Source organism: Brachycentrus maculatus, unplaced genomic scaffold, assembly GCF_059751285.1.
Source record: "Brachycentrus maculatus isolate JH-2025_06_01 unplaced genomic scaffold, ASM5975128v1 h1tg000004l, whole genome shotgun sequence".
Classification (NCBI taxonomy): domain Eukaryota; kingdom Metazoa; phylum Arthropoda; class Insecta; order Trichoptera; family Brachycentridae; genus Brachycentrus; species Brachycentrus maculatus.
Window position 1 is genome coordinate 790679 of NW_028280759.1, and position 18225 is coordinate 808903.

General features: G+C 30.7%; 1 protein-coding gene and 1 long non-coding RNA gene across 2 annotated transcripts; one reads left to right on the forward strand and one right to left on the reverse strand.

Annotated features, from left to right (window-relative positions):
* The first annotated feature begins 3787 nt into the window (after positions 1–3787).
* Positions 3788–5788, forward strand: LOC148313899 (8-oxo-dGDP phosphatase NUDT18). The gene has a single exon (XM_088273687.1). It carries the CDS (start codon positions 4016–4018, stop codon positions 5027–5029), a length of 1014 nt encoding a protein of 337 aa, XP_088129813.1. The 5' UTR covers positions 3788–4015; the 3' UTR covers positions 5030–5788.
* Positions 5789–9595: 3807 nt separating this feature from the next.
* LOC148313900 (uncharacterized) lies at positions 9596–11816 on the reverse strand. Its single transcript, XR_015838427.1, has 3 exons — positions 11295–11816; positions 10440–10877; positions 9596–9866 (listed from the first exon to the last, which is right to left on the reverse strand). It is a non-coding gene; the product is annotated as an uncharacterized LOC148313900 (long non-coding RNA).
* Between the last annotated feature and the right edge of the window lie 6409 nt (positions 11817–18225).

Genomic DNA, 18225 nt, shown 5'->3' on the forward strand with positions numbered 1-18225 from the left:
ATATATAAATATATATATATATATATACATATATATATATATATATATATATATATATATATATATATATATATATATATATATATATATATATATATATATATATATATATATATATATATATATATATATATATATATATATATATATATATATATATATATATATATATATATATATATATATATATATATATAATATAATATATCATACTCAAAAACACAAAAATAGTAATGGAACCTACAGTAAATTATACAAGTAAATTATAATAATGACATCAATAAAATGTTGCATTTACCAAGTAAAATTAAAATTTAAAATGGACAGAAATTACCACAAAGCTATAATCTCACCATAAAAGACATGCATCAGGAATATAATTATTTCTAATATGTATATTTATATATATATATATATATATATATATATATATATATATATATATATATATATATATATATATATAAATATAAATATGTATATATATATATATATATATATATATATATATATATATATATATATATATATATATATGTATATACATATACACATTTAACATTAAAAACATGTAATATAACAGTAATTGAAAAAAATCTATTCAACACAAATATTTTAAGCATAAGATATCAAATGGAAAAATAATTGGACATGAAAAGAAGCTTATAATTATGTAAGTAAATTTCTTAATATTGGTGACCATATAAGTCGATTCAATTACAACATTTGCATTTAATCTTGTACTACTCAATTTAACAAAATACTTCATTTTTGTTAAATTGACGATTGAGAATATGTGATTTATGTTATGTGAAGGATTTAATTTAAAGACATGTTACATTAATTTACTCAAACAGTTTGCACATTAGGTTTGATAGTTGATGGTTATGGATGAGAAAAAACGAATAAAATTTTAGTACTTTTCTACTTGATCCCGAACAACTTTGTGCAGCAAGTTCATCATTTTTGATTTTTGCTAAGTTACTTAAAAGGATTTTACAGGTTCTATGGCAAATATTTTCTAATATTATTAGCAAAGTCTTATTACAAATACATTCATTTAAAAAATCACCTTGATTCAAGAAATAATATTTAATTTAGAAACACTTATCTTATTTAAAATATAGAGTTGATTCTGGCCGCTAATAAAAACATCAGGACAATAATCTAAAATTGTTTGCAAACTAAACCATACCAATGCTGTAGCAAGAGGAATGCACAAATAATTAGTATTAAATAACATATGATACGTAGCCGAGGAGTGTACAAACATTGACGCTGCAAATATCAAAGTATTCCCGCTGTATCGACGGAGATTTTTTAGGGTAGCGGCATACTTAATTTGTTCTATAATGAACATAATTCTCTGATCACTATCTGGGAAGTGTGATTGCAACATAATTAGAATATCATTTAAATCAATGGCGGGGATGGTAATGTCATGGATAGAGGATTCAATAAAATTTATCACGTCACTTAAATCATCTACGTTTTTGATTATACTCACATTTCTTGGATGACGACTTTTACTTACTAACTTATTACCTAAATATAAATGTATTTTTAAATCACTCACTACTTTAATAGCGCCCAAAACACAAGGCGCATCATTTAAGTCAATTAAACACAAAACTCTTTGTAACGCTGTCTCCGTTAAAACCCATTCTGGTTTAATTTGATTGGTCTTAGTTAAATCGTCTAAACTGTTTATGGATTTTGCTTCATTCAGCTTCCTTAGGTCATCGAGGCTGTTTTGAAGAGCGATCTCCATCCGGGATGTCTCCACATCAGCGAGTCTTCTAGTTGATTGGGGTGCGGTGGATAGATATTTAGGAGCACTCGGAAATATTGTAGGAATTGCTCCCTCACGAAGCTTGGGAATTTTGCGAGGCACATCTATAGCTTCCTCGCGTACTGTGCATCTGTCGCTTCGTATAATCATGGATTCTTCGAAATGCTTGATGCAAACATATGGATTTTTTATTCCAGAAAAATCCGTAGGAATCCGACGAAGCCATTTTTTTCCGTAGAGCATCGTTTTTTGGAAGAGCAAATGTGGATACATTTTCTTTTTGAGAGCGGTAGTTGGATTTACATCCAAAAACGCTGCAACATCTCCCCATTTTGTTTTGTAAACCACCTGTAATGAAACAAAGAAATTAAGCGTAGGAATTTAAGAATGCTAAGTTTGGTCATCCGAGGTTATCGTTTGGTTATCTTGGATAAACTCAACATGAATAGTGTATGTTTAATACAATAATTTAATATGATAACGAAAACGAACAGAAATTTGAGTCGACATCATCTCTCGTGAGTAAGCTCATGGATTCGTAAGCGAAATATAACCTCAAATGTGAAATAATGATTTTGTTGAAAATATTAAGTATTGTTATAAATAAAACACGTGTCAATATTCACGTTACATAAACACTTAAAAATGAAATACAAATAAGTATGCATTGTTATATAAGCTAAAAAGTAGCAACGATTTATTGAAACGTTTTGAAACGTCAAATGAGATTTAAACTCGTATAAACATCGAAATTGTGTTATAAATACGAAAATTACTTACCAATTTAATTTTCAAATACACTTCACTGTCTAATCACTCACTTTGAAGTTTATATGCTTTTAATTCAATATCAAAACAACACACAAATAAAGCAACAACGAACATCAACATAAACAATCGCGGCCATTTGTAAACACTGGACGCACCGACGCACTCCGCTTGGCTCGAACTGCAAATTTTAGAACACCGATTTGATCACGTGACATTTCAAAAACCCTTGTGCGCCCAGGCCTGTCTCTAGTCGGCCTTGTTCTGTTGACGTATGACGTATCGTGGTATTGAGCAGGGGGGGTCGACTCGTAAACGTCAGATTGTTCAAAAAACGACCAGAAAATGACGAGACACACTAATACACTAACAAAAACACCAAAACGGGAACGAAAAATACGAGATACCAACAAGTTGTTCAAATATTTCAAATAAATATAGACAGACTATGGTTATAGACAGTTATCGATAGAAAAATAGAAATCCGTCTATGAAGAACTTCATAATATTGAGTATTATGCCAAAGTTAAAGTTAAATTTTGCGTATGAAAGTGTAGTTTTTCTTACTTAACACAACGCTCCCTTGAACTTCTGCAGCACCCCCCAAATGCAAAAAATTTAAAAACGCCTAGCCAGACTTCCAAAACGCCCACAAAGGGGCGCTGGCACCCCCGTTAAGAAACATAACCTCAGAAAGTGGTGGGCACTCCTTCCGCCCTTTTAAAATATTGTATTTTCTAGAATTTTAAATATAATATAGTAATTTGAAAATTCTATCGTTTTTGTTTTTGTTGAAAAGCCTTATATTTATACATAGTTTGGGATAATAATTTCAAAAAAGTTACCATTACCATTTACCATTGTAAGGCTGAGTTGAGTAACCATTATTAATCGCCTGAACTCTTTTTATAAATGTCGCGTTTTAGCCGTGACCTTTCTATTTTTGTTTACACTGAAATAAATAAATTTAGATAGTGAAATATCTTCTTTGTAATATTAATATTATAATTTTGAAAATATGTTATGCAACAAATTTAATATTAATACCATTTAACCTGAAAAATGAATGATAAATATTTCGGCGGGTGGATTTGACATTCAGCCGCGGCGAAGTCACGCCCAGCCGTGAGCTTAGTACTTCTAGCCGTTTACGTCACTTCCGGCCGCTGGCGAATATCACTTCCAGCCATAAAAAATCGAGGTAGTTGGCGGTCTTTAGTATTGAGCATTCGCGTGCGTATGTTTTGTGCTTTAATCAGGTGTGCCGTCAGGAATGTTCGGGGGATGGGCAGTGGGCAGTGAATTTGTTTGTAAACATACGCATATCGAGCGAGTCTTATTAGATTAAAGAATATCATTTCCCATTTCTCGAAATACGTTCAAATTATGTATCAGATTCTAGTGCTGCGCGGGCGTATTATGTTACATTAGAAAGTGAAAGATCCCGCACCTGTTATGCCGCATTCCATCGATATTAGTGTGACCCGCCTTCTGAATGGCCTCGGTTTGGAGGGTTCAGAGGCGACGTTATGTGACTTTACGGTCGCTGAACAGAATGCGACGGCCGAAGCTCAGGGGGTCGTCCCGGCGGCTCCTTCTAATTACAAGCCTATTCTCGGGGAGAGTGTCACCTACATAGTGGCCTGCGTTATCATCAACGATAAGGACGAAGTTCTGATGATCCAGGAGGCGAAGCAGATGTGCGCCGGGAAGTGGTATCTGCCGGCGGGTCGGATGGAGAAAGGGGAGTCCATCGTGGAGGCTGCCGCGAGAGAAGTCATGGAAGAGACAGGTCTAGACTGCGTTCCTACAACTCTTCTCGCCGTCGAATGCGCGGGAGGGTCGTGGTTCAGGTTCGTGTTGACCGGCGAAGTCGTGGGAGGCGAACTCAAGACTCCGGCCCGCGCCGATAAGGAATCTCTCCAAGCCAAGTGGGTCGGCAACCTCGCCGAGATATCTCTCAGAGCGTCCGACATCGTACACCTTATCGACCGAGCGAAGGCGCACCGACGGCGAGGCCAAGATCGGAGCTGGCATCCCGACATCCTACCGTCGCCTCAACCGCACGAAAAGAATCTACTGAGGCTGGTGATAATCATCAAACGGCGTTCTACTAACAGAGTCCACGTCCTTTTGAGCGAGAAAACTGAAATGCACTTTCCTACGGCCGAGATCAACCCTTCCAAGAGCGTCCATTCCACCTTGAGGAAATTTCTAGTAGAGATTTTTGGTGCAGATTTGCCTCAACACAGGCCCCACGGCTTACTCTCCGTGGAGCATTGTAACCAAACCGAATCTATATCCGACGGCAACTGCTTGACTCTTCTCGTAGCTTTCCGCCCACCGCTCGAAGAGGTCCCCATCATCGGGAAGTGTGTCTGGCAAGAGGTTCCCAAGGACATGGGAGATCGCCTGCTGGCTCTGATGGCCTCCAAAAATGCTACATTGGTGATGCATGTCGTCCGTTAACTTGTCGACGCTGATAAATAACATCCAAGAGTTATGCCAAACATGGAAAATATACTGATTTTCCAGAGCTTCATTGGAGCTTGCTTTTGAGGCATAATAATGAATTATATTTTGTAACACTGTAATTTCACACTACTATGGTCAAAAAGTAATCTTTTTGATTGCGTCATTTAAAACAAAGCTTTTCACACAAACCAAAAAATATTTGATTTTAGGAAGAAAAGAAATTTCTGTAAGCCATTAAACAGCGCAAATCTGTGTCTTTAAAGGTTAATACAGCTTTTCCATAAAATATTTCCTGAAATTAATTTATTACCTGGGAAAATATTACATTTAATTTTTTATTCTCAGATGCAATAGCTTACTCGCACTGACAGTTAATATCACAATAATATTCAATCATGCTCTTTCATTAAGTAGTTAAACACCTCACCTGATCAGTCACGTTTCAGATATTTAAAAAAAAAGGAATAACCCGCAAAGCTTCTATTTTAGATGCTTGTCTGCAGGTAGGATAGTCAGGATAGGGAAGGTAAATGTAAAAAATGCATCACTAACACCCAGACCAATTGAAAATAAACCTTTCTTGAATTCATTTTGCAATTGCGGGAGTCGAACCCGCAACGCCAGTTTCGCAGTCGAGCGTCTACTAAGCTACGCCACGGCACCTGTCACCTGTATTGTTGGACCATCGTTTGTTTTTCGATCAAAGTTTTGTGAAATTTCAGTACTTCAAGCTCTCAAACATACAGATCAAAATTTCAATTAAATTGAATCTATTGCAATATGATCAAATTTTAAATCAATTATTGATACATTCCAGACACTTTGCATTTAAATATAAAATAAAAGGTACAGCGTAGGTACCCATGAATTCTAAATGTATATAAAATATTAGTTATAAATACTTGGTATTTTATTACTTATAATTGTTATAAATATATCTCTGATTCTAATACTCAATTGGTGGTGGTATGAGTACCTTTATAGTATATTGTATTATGTACCTAAAATGATATTATAATGTTACTTGTTGACTAATATATGGCAAAAAAAAATATATAGTATAATTTTTATAATACTAAGGCTTGAATTATAAGCATTTCTACATAATTGTTTTTTAACAAGCAGGTTTCTAACTGTAATACTTTCATAACTGCTACGAATTTATGTGTAGAACTGATGAGGGAGCCAGTCAATAAAATGTTGCCCTAACATAAAATTACCCCAATATTCAAATTAACTTTATAATAATTAAGAAAGTAGAAATCTGAGCTTGTTTATGAAATATTTTTATATATAATACCTGTAACAATGTTCCAGGAAGAATAAAAATGTTAATGTATTCTCAATCTTAAGAAAATTAGGAATTTGTACTTTTTATATAAATAAAACATGTATATAAAGCCAAACCCACATGACACTCACTTTTAGTTTTCCATATAAATGATGAATTTTTGTTGTGAAATATTTTTTTAAAGTTTTTTATAGCTTTTATACAAATATTGTAATTAATTATCATCTTCATTTAAAATACTACCAAATTTGTGTAATGGATTAACCATAAATTTGAATTATGTCTATAGTTGCTAACCACAGCCAAGTAGTTAGTAAATAATGACAATCATTATACACAAATGTGGTAACACTATGTTTCAACTGCAGCGGAATGATGTTTGAACATGGCATCATTAAACTCATTAGTTCAATTTTTCTCTTCCACAGATAAAAGTTTGTAAGACAGCGCATAATGTTGCTTGTTACAAAAACCTATTGTTTACTCACAAAAATAGGGTACTTGCATTAAGAATTTACATAATTGAGGAGGTAATGTTCCTTGAGTCTTATATTGGCAATTACTTTTATAACAATGTTTATTGTGACATTGACCGTGTCAAATATGTTATGTGGAAACTTATGATATTCTTCTTTACCTGCATGCAATGCTCATTTGATATGATACAGATGATGTACGTGACGAAGCTCAGGGTTAAGCATGTCATAAGCTAAACAAGAAAGTAATTGAAAGAGGAATTATATTTAGGGAAAGGAAACCCATAATCGTACAAGCTCGAGTATGTTGGAACAGGTTACTACTGATACATACATGTGCACCAAAATCAGGGCCTTTTTTTTTCCATGTAACGCGGTGGAACGGCGTTCCGGGATCTTTTTTCACGGATAATTTATTATTTTTTATTATAATTTCACAATCAATAACATGAAACAATGTATGCGTTTACGTATTTACAATCTATATTTATATAATTTGTCGAAATAACAAAATATGGTATTTTAATATATTTTATTTAGTAAAAAGCTTGACAAGAAGTGAGTTCCGGGACCCTTTTTGTTTAAAAAAAAAGCCCTGATCAAGATAATTAATTTATAAAAAAATGAGATTCCTTACTACTGCCATATTAGTGAAGGCAAACATTAACCTTAAATATGAATACTTTATAACACTGTTTTTATTTATTCCGTGGGGGCAGATATGTGTACATATCTATGTGTGCCTTTTGGTAAATTTTATTTATTTTGTCACAAAATCATTTCACGTTTTCTTTAAGATGTATAAAATGCTATGTTATATTTTTTTGCTTTGTATTCTAAAAATATTAAATTTTAATGTTGTTATTTCAGTATTATTTTTATACATTTGTGGTGCTATTTTTATAAATGTATTCTATTATTAAATATTTTTTACTGAATAAACGGAGATTAAACCAAGCATTGTAACTTTTTTGGAATATAATAATCATCTACTACTACAGCTACTATTACCATCACGCTGTTTCTCCGGAGGGGCATGCAGAGAGGATAGAACGCAACACTCTTCTGTTCAGACATACACTCCTCGCTTCCCACACATCCAAACATCTAGTCATACGTACCCTCCGATTATGCACACTTTTGACACCACCAGATTTGAGGTTCTGATTGATCTTATCTTGCCAAGTCTTTTTTGGCCATCTTCGTTTCGTTCTCCCGCTCACATTTGCCACATATACTTTCATAGTCATTCTCTCGTTATTCATTCGCTCCACATGTCCATACCACCTTATAGAATAAAAATCATCTAAATAAATAAAAATGTGAATAAATGTTTGTTGTTGTTATAAACCCTGCAAAAACTAATTCAAGAATACAAAAGTATATGTTGATGACGAATGTGCAAGGGTCTCTTTCTAGCACATTTCTTTCACATTCTTTCTCTCCATCCTGTTCACGAAACTGAGCAACCAATTTGTACCTATACTACTAGAGCTCAACAGGTGCCGTTTATCATATTCCTTTCATGTATTTAATGGTTTCGTCACCTATTTTATGCGAGCTCCTAATTACTTCATGAGATTCTTCACAAATTTATTGAAGCATAATTCTAAGGACTTGCAACACAGCACAGAAACTCACCACGAAAATAACCTTCTGCAGGCGTTACATAGATGTCGTTTTTTCGACGAGGTGTTTGAGTAATTTTTTTTTTTTTTAACTGATTTTCGCGAAAGTCTCCCATGTATTGTATTTGCATTTTTCCCAGTGAGGGATATTCTAGCAATTTTCTTCGGTCTGTCAACCTCTTGCAGAGTTTTTTTTAAGGCTCTGATCAATGCTGAATTTATTTAAATCTTAAAAATAGTCTACAATGTTTATTATAAACGAAATTATTAGTTTCTTTTTTGTTTGTACATTTAAGTACAAAAAAGCTATGTGAAGTAATAAAAACACGTATATGTTTGTCTTCTGATTTTCAAACAAACAAATCGTGAAGTAATATTTAGAAGAAGGATTTTACTTTCTAAACTTTTGTCAACCAAAACTTACTTTGCATCAGTTCATTATCTATTTCACTATCTGCGAGTAGATAGTGAAAAGACCTTGCATCAAATTGTCTTTTAATTTTTAGTAAATTAAGAAAATTGAAGTTGCAATATCTTGGCTCAAAGTAGGTCGGACACATAGAAAATAATTTACCGTAAAAAATAATGAACACATCCGGCAACTACTTTACTCGATTATAGAAAACGAATGGCAACCTTGCAACGGAAAAAGGCAAGACATTAGTTTCCGGCCAAATTTCTACTTCCGGTGTTGCCCTACTTAAGATTGCGAATTATTATAAACCTAGTTCAGCAACTGTATCGACGACATTAACCAACATTAACGAAATATGTCGTATGTGTGGAAGACGTTAAAATATGTACACGAATAAGTACTGAAATAAATAAATATGGCATTGGAATGAATATTTAAATATTATTTGAGTACATTTTTTTTTGGCAAAAAGCTTGATATGAAGTGAGTTCCGGGACCTTCTTTGTTAAAAAAAGGCCCTGTATGTTTCTAACGTAATTTTAGCGCTGAAAACTGCATTGTGCCCATATCAGTCGATACTGCGACTAACAAGTAATATGGGTTGGCTATAGGTACCGCCCAGTAGAGTTTCGTCACTCCCTAAATGTTATTGACCATACAGATCATTTTTGTTACTTTGTTCTATTGATTGACATTTTAGAAAAAGTTTCAAAAAATATTTTTTTGCCTTTTCATAATAACTCTGCCATTTATAACTCAGTTGTCTAAGCTTACATTGTCTAAGATTCCAACAATGAAGTCATTATTTCATCCGGGTTTAATCTTTATTGGAAATTTCTGTGACAAAAGTGTGTTGGATAAAACACATTATAAAGTCAAATCGAAGTCTCGCTCAGACAAGTAAAAGTGAATTGTGTTTGTCACAGATGATCGGTCAGGCGAGCATTGTCTTATTACGAACGCCGTCGGTTGTAAATTACAATTAATCCGCTTCCCTGGAGACAGTGGCTTCACGATCAGACTGGAAAAGAAAAGGAAATTGATCGTAAAGTTACGCATAAAGATCTGTTACGTAATTGCGCATCGGGTGAAAAGGAAAAATGATTTATGGATCGGTGAAGTGGTAAAGTTTGTCAAGCGTTTTGTGTATTCATAAGATTTGTAATACACATACAAAGGTGTCGAATAATCGATTTCTTCGTTATTTGATTGTTAGTCCGAAATGCGAGGTCAATAAGTGAGAGGTCAAATAATCAAATGGGAGGTTAGAGTCTCAAATGAGAAGTCAAAATCTCAAACCGGAGGTCAGAGTCTCAAAAAGAGGGCAAAGTTCGAAACGGAAAATTAGATTCTTAAAAGGGGTGATAGTGTCCCCAAGGGAGGCTAGTATTAAATGAGAGTAAAAACAGGGGTAGAGTCCGAAACGAGATAAAAAAATACACCAATATTAAGTGATTTATGTGTAAGCAAGAATAATGTACAAGAGAAGAATATTCTTGAGTGTAAAGGGGAACATGTGTTGGAATGTTCATTGTTGTGTAAACAGCACATAACGAATGTAATTTAGAGAGGTCGTCATTATGCGATCGCTTACCTTGGGTTAGTTCCATGAAAATGCAGTTCAAAAGCAATTTCAATTAGAAGTTTTCTGCAACGATTTCCGGGTTTCCATTAATCGCATGATACCGCGGATTAACCTCAGATGGTTGCATTCTTTTCAATTAGTTGAATTCGAGACGAAAAGTTATTTGTAATCTGAGTAACCTTGCTTGGAATTGTAGGCATTACACTAAATTATATTGTAAATAAGGTAGGTACCTAAACCTGCCTATATTTTTTCATAATGAAGGAAATGCCCCTTCGATTATCATTGAAGATTTCTATTTAATTGCATGGATCATTTCCGCTGCGCAACATTTTATGCAACTATAAAAAATATTGTTATTTATGCTTCAATTGAGCTTTCCGTGAAATCTTGTTGGGAAAGAATGCAAAACATTGTCGGAAGATCAAATATTTCGATGATGCATTCCTAGGAAAAAGTTTGACTTGTTATTTTCAAAAACCACGCTCATATAAACATATCTGCATTTTTTTATGACAGCTATTGTAAATGGGATGCACAAAATACAGCCAATACATTTCTAAAAACCTGATAGTAATAATCCCATTGAATTAAAATATTTAAAAAATAAACATCAAATAAGTCAAGGTCTTATTGAAATGCGTTATTGTGTTTGACAATGAATCTAGGTTAGAAGGCACTATAAATATTTTAGATAGAATCAACACATGCTTATCTCTTATAACAATTATTGTTATTGTTAAAAAAACAATATCATGACAGGACAAAAACAAAATGAATGCTGCCAGTCTGTGGAACAGACAGATAGACAATTGTGAACTTTTCAAGACTTGTTATCAACATAATTTAATAATTTATACTTACGCAAGTAATACAATTGAGTATTATAAATAAAGAAAATTCCTGAAGATTTAACAGTTCAATTCATCGATAAGAAATTTCAATTCAAACAAGGTCATATGAAGATTTTCGTAGTCTTTTAGCAAAGAATTTTTTTTTTTACATAATATCAAATAATCAAATATATTAGGAGCAAGAAAAACGCAATACCTAACCTAACCTATTATTATTATAATTATTATTTAAAAAAAATTGACATCTCATCAAAGATGAAGAAGAATATAGAAGTCTGGGCATTTACGGGGCTGACGACCGTCATAGGTTGGTTTAAGTGATCACTTTACACACGTGTAACATTCACCAATTCTACTCATTATTGACAACCACACTACTCAAATTCTTGGAAGTTCTATATATATAACGTGGTAATATTTTTCTTTATAAATTGGGTGTAAATAATATGTAAAGTGGGTGTATAATAATAAAATAAACAATGTGTTGCTTTGTAATTAAAGAAACGACAAAAAAAGTTTATTCTTAATTAATCTTTACAATATTTTTTATATCTATCTGATTCTGACAGTTCATAATATTATATTTTTTCTATCGGATCTCTTTTGTTTAATTCTGTGCGACGCATGCGACATCTGGTGGTAGAACTGTTTTATGTAGGTACTATTTGTAAGTACTTAATAAAATGTATAGGTAGGTACCTAGTTATTTTATTACATATATATGAACCAATTTTGAAACATTATTCTTGAATCACTAGAACTTCACTAGAGACGTCTATTGGTGAGATGAAAAATAATATGAAAATAACTCCTGTAATGGAGATAATCCAGATTTTGTGAACAAGTATTTAGATACACTAAAAATGTTGTAAATATTTTACAGTTGCCAAAATTCAAATATGTAGTTGACATTTATTTATTTATTGCTAATATTTTGGCATAGGCTCTGGCACTGGCTCTTGGCAAAATAAGACCCGTAATGCAGGTTTTTATGAATCATTGTTAGCTATTATTTCATGGTTAGCCTTTTTTATTTTAAAATTTACTCGGCAAATACAATTTAAAATTAAATTAAATTTACTGTTATTTCTTCGAATCAATTGTGACACCTGTTTCGATGCATTCAGCATCATTATCATTAAATACATCGAACTCACTATAGATTTAAAGAAGTAGTGGTATTAACCAAGTAATAATTAAATTGAAACTGAATAAATATTTCAACAAATTTAAGTGAATTAATGAAAAAGCTTGTTTTTCACGTTTCAAATGAGTAAAAATATCAAATTCCATTTCGTCAAAATATTGGAAAAACGTCTTTTTTATATTTACATAAAAAACTTCAATTTGATAAATTATGAAAAAAAAGGAAATGGTCTCACTGACCTTATCGCTAAAAATAATTTGGCTAATTTATAATGGGCCATGTTCGCGAAATATTGTCGTCTTAACTTTTTGCTCATTTAATATATTATACATATCTTATAATTTAATTATTATTTATACACATTGTTAGAATAAATAAAAAACTACAAATAAACAAAATATTAGAAAAAAAACAGGAAAAAATAGACCACCGCAACAGCAAAAAAAGTATAGTTTATACAGATAATATTAAATAATTAAAAAAAAACATTCTGAAATTCAGAAATCTCAAAAATGTAACACGAGAAATAAGGCAGGATTTGTTTGCAGATACGACATTATTATTGGAGGTATCGGTATAGGTACATATGTATGTACACAGGTATTATGTACATACCTACGGTAATGGTAGGTAAGTATGTACCAACTGCGAGTCCAGTGAAAGGCAGTGGACGCGGGCAGGATGCAGGATATGAGCGAGTTACTCAGTAGGACACGTTGTTAGAATCTATAATTCGTCGTTGTAATATAAATAGTAAACAGACAATGCGGTACAGAACATAAGAAAACAAATACAAGGCCCCCTTAAATAGACTTTATTAAACACTACACAAACTTTGTTTTGAACAACTTTTATTTTCAACACTATCCTTATCATTCATCGTTCAATTTTTATTTACTTTTATTTTGTATTATTTCTCCAGTTGGTTTAGATGAATACCTCGTCTTGGAAACACAGAAAAATACAGTTGGATATGAAGGCTAATATTTATATACATATGTTACAAAGTAGAATAATATCTGTAACATTTATGTTTACTTAAAATTTATGTTCACTTAACTTCTAAGGTGTTCTTCAAAAAGGTATAAAAATCTATATTATTGTTGGAAAAACATATTAAAAATTACTTTTAACTACTACAGAAAACTCGCTAAAACTGCTTTCCAACGCAAATTTTCTGCCAATGTATGGATGGGTGTTATTGATGACAAATTGGTCACTAAACAAAAGCAAAACAATCCGAGGAAAGGGTAGGAAGTAGCCAATGGTAAGCTCATTTTTGTAGTATTTAAATTTCTACTAAAAATATAGGTTTTTACACCTTTTTGGAAAGCTTATGAAACGAGGATGTTTTTTGAGTAATTTGTACGTTTAATGTCGTAGTGTTTTTTTTAACTGTATGATTTTTTGACAAGTAATGTAAAAAATATTATTTAAATGAAAACCACTATTAGTCGTTGTAATCAAATTATAACTGGTTTTTAGGTGATTTATTGCTTATTATGCTTTGTTAGGTCACCTGCCATTAAAAAAATATTTTTATGGCATTTAAGTCGCTATTTTTTTCAACCTGTCACTAACGCTTAAAATGGGTATTTTTCACAAAATCGCTAAATTCCAAATATCTCAAAAACTATTAACATTCGGCCATACATTGATAGCTTAAATTTCTTGCATTTGCGTACCCCTATGTACATCGTTCTGCCGGGAATATATCGAGTTACCAATAACCCTGTATATGAAATTTTTATTTATAATATAGCACTGTAGAGCACGAAAACATATTTCGTTTACAAATTAAAATATTTGAGGATATTTTTTATTTATTTTTATCTACACATGTAAGTATAATATAATAAAATATAATATGTGTACATGTACTCGTGGGATAATTTTATAATATTATATAAAAAAGTGGCATTGAAATTTCAAAAGAAGTGTTATGAGAAAATCGATCGACATACGTTTAGCCGGAGCAATTATTTTTTCATATTATTACACCGATGTATTACATATTGATAATACTATGTATTTGTATATGGACTGAAGTATAATATTATGTTATCCAGGTACATATGTAAATGCGCTTTGAATACGAGTATACACCATATTTTTTGTGCTTTATTTCGTCACGAATACTCGTATGCCCAAAAAGCATATTGATAAGTATTGCTGTTGCACAAATAAGCACGATCAATTAAATGTTTACATCTCAATGTCAACCACAGTAAGTCATTATTAATTACATCATTAGAACAAATAAAAGTATCGGGTTCGTTAATACCAAGTGTTTTTAAGTTAATAACTTTCAACGATTTTTAAATAACTAAATAAATTAGATTTCTGTTTTGTTGTGACATTTCTTGGTGGAGTTGCATTATAATAAAACAGCTGTCAAATAAAAAAAATTTCCACTATAATTTTATTTGACCAGTGACTTGTGTCGTCGTTACCGACATCATCAGACTGATCTGATGATGTCGGTAACGATATATATATATATATATATATATATATATATATATATATATATATATATATATATATATATATATATATATATATATATATATATATATATATATATAATATATATATATATATATATATATATATATATATATATATATATATATATATATATATATATATATATATATATATATATTATATATATATATATATATATATATATATATATATATATATATATATATATATATATTTATATATATATATATATATATATATATATATATATATATATATATATATATATATATATATATATATATATATATATATATATATATATATATATATATATATATATATATATATATATATATATATTTATATAAATATATATATATATATATATATATATATATATATATATATATATATATACATATATATATATATATATATATATATATATAAATATATATATATATATATATATATATATATATATATATATATATATATATATATATATATATATATATATATATATATATAATATATATATGCATATATATATGTATATACGTATATATATATATATATATATATATATATATATATATATATATATATATATATACCTATATGTATATGTATATATATATACATATAATTGTTGTTTTATTAAAGGGGTAAAAAAATTAACAGATTAATGTTGGAAAAAAACTTTTAGGTTTGCGTGATGTATCAGTTAATTGTTAATCCTATTATATCCTATATAATCCTATATATTTATATATATATATATATATATATATATATATATATATATATATATATATATATATATATATATATATATATATATATATATATATATATATATATATATATATATATATATATATATATATATATATATATATATATATATATATATATATATATATATATATATTTATATATATATATATATATATATATATATATATATATATATATATATATATATATATATATATATATATATATATATATATATATATATATATATATATATATATATATATATATATATATATATATATATACCTATATGTATATGTATATATATACATATAATTGTTGTTTTATTAAAGGGGTAAAAAAATTAACAGATTAATGTTGAAAAAAAACTTTTAGGTACGCGTGATGTATCAGTTAATTGTTAGTCCTTAAAGACGATCTTTTTAAATAGTCTTAAAAAAATAATTAATATGAGTACAAATTTTTCAACTAAAATGAATCATTTAAGCTAGAAAATGTTGGCTAATTCTAGCTTATAAGTAAGGTAATATTATTTAATAATACGTATTTACATGTATACTATTATTTTTTATAATAACAATTAACTCAAGAAAATTCAAATCTCGTCGAATAAAATACAAAAAGAGCAACATATTTCTATCTATTAAATACAAAATAAATACAGTGGAACCTCGGGTTACGAACTTAATTCGTTCCGTGAAATCGTTCGTAATTGTAAGAAAATTTTCCCATAAGAAACAATGCAAAATGGATTAACCCATTACGAAACAGCAGAAAATTACTTAAAATAAATAGTTTTATGTAACAAAACAAAAGAATAATATAAGTTATACGAGTATATATCAACCTTTGTAACATGGGAAGAGTTTTTTTGTAAGGTGATTCCTCTTCCGTGAAAATATCAAATGCTTCAACTTTATTTTACAGGCATATCCGACTTGCTAAAAACCCTGACCAATAAGGCACAAATATGTTTTATTCCTGGAATTCATAATTTTTATAATTTAAGTTTTTCAAACTAATGTTTTTCCACTAAACTTTCCACCTCCCTCTATCGCCAGTGGCGAGCACAGATAATTAATTAGGGTAGGCAGTTAGAGGTAGGAAGTAAGGTAAGCTGGTACTACTTAGTAAATTAGGGTAGGTACTGATTGCGTTTTTATATGTCACTCATGTAAGTGCAGGTAGGCACTGCTTTTCTACCCATATGGAAGGCACGCCCCAAGTCTATCCTGCATATATTTGGTTGATTAGGGAACTAGATACATCATCTTTTCGTTCATTTGTTGCTGAATTGTTTATTTTCTCATTTGTTGCTTCTTATGAAACTGTTCCAGTTCTTTCACTCCGATATTCATCTCAGTTCACGACGTAGGTGACTGTAGCCTGTAATTTTATTGAAAGATATATTTTATTTAAATTTGTGTTCGTCCGGATGTTTGTTCGTAACCCGAGGTTTCACTGTATGTGCCTCAATTATACCTAGAGTCTATAATATGTAGTATTGCATATATCTTCTAACCCTTATCCGCAATCAATGGTGCATTGGATACTGCATAGTATTGATGCGGTGTTGTCTTGATCGCTACTTACTTGAAGGCAAGGTGATTACTCATACGCTCCACTCCACTCCAGGGCAATATTAAAGTGAAAAACCACAAATATTTTAATTTCACCTTCCCCCTGGGAATCCAACCCGGGACCTTCAGCACGGTAGCTAATCCATTACACCACTGAGGTGATTACTATAATAAACAGGTTTTTTTCTTTACATATTTTAACAGTTTAACTAATACGGCAACTTGACAGCCGCGTTTTATTAAATTATTGACGATTATTGTCGCTCGAAGAAACTAATGTAATGTATACTATATTGTTAGATAGAAAAGCATGTTAAAATATCCATTACGTAAAACTGCATGTCAATTGACGCCATTTGCAATCAAAATCGTGCAAACACAATGTTTTCCCTGCTATTTGGTTTGGGCGCCACAGTCCGTTATGTGGGATTTGTGAAAAGTGACCTTTGGGTGCGCAATCGCCAGTGCGCAGTGCAAAACGTTTCCTACATTCACCTATTTTACTCTACGTACTGAGTGGTCAACTTACTTACAGGGTGAAAACTAGAAAAAAAGATTATTTATTCACAAACTAATATATAATTCTAACCTTAAAACAATAAATATTTCAATAATTTTTGTCACTTCCATAGTATACCAGTTAGCACGTTTGAATACCGTTCATGCAGCTCGGCTGTCCAAACTTAAAACACAGTAAGGGACATTTTTTTGTAGTACGTTTTTTTGCATTTTGGACTAAGTAGAATCTACTTAGTCCAAAAATGCAACAAAAAAAAACGTACCACCAAAAAAATGTCCCTTACTGTGTTTTGAGTTTGGACAGCCGAGCTCCAGGTTTGATTCTAGTGGATTATGAAGTCTGGAGTATGGCCGTACATGTATGGAAGTATGGCCGTACATGTACGGCCATGGAAGTATGGCCGTACATGTACGGCCAT

What these genes read in the sequence shown, in the direction of transcription:
- LOC148313899 (XM_088273687.1), top strand. Translation starts at nt 4,016, where the DNA reads ATGCCGCATTCCATCGATATTAGTGTGACCCGCCTTCTGAATGGCCTC.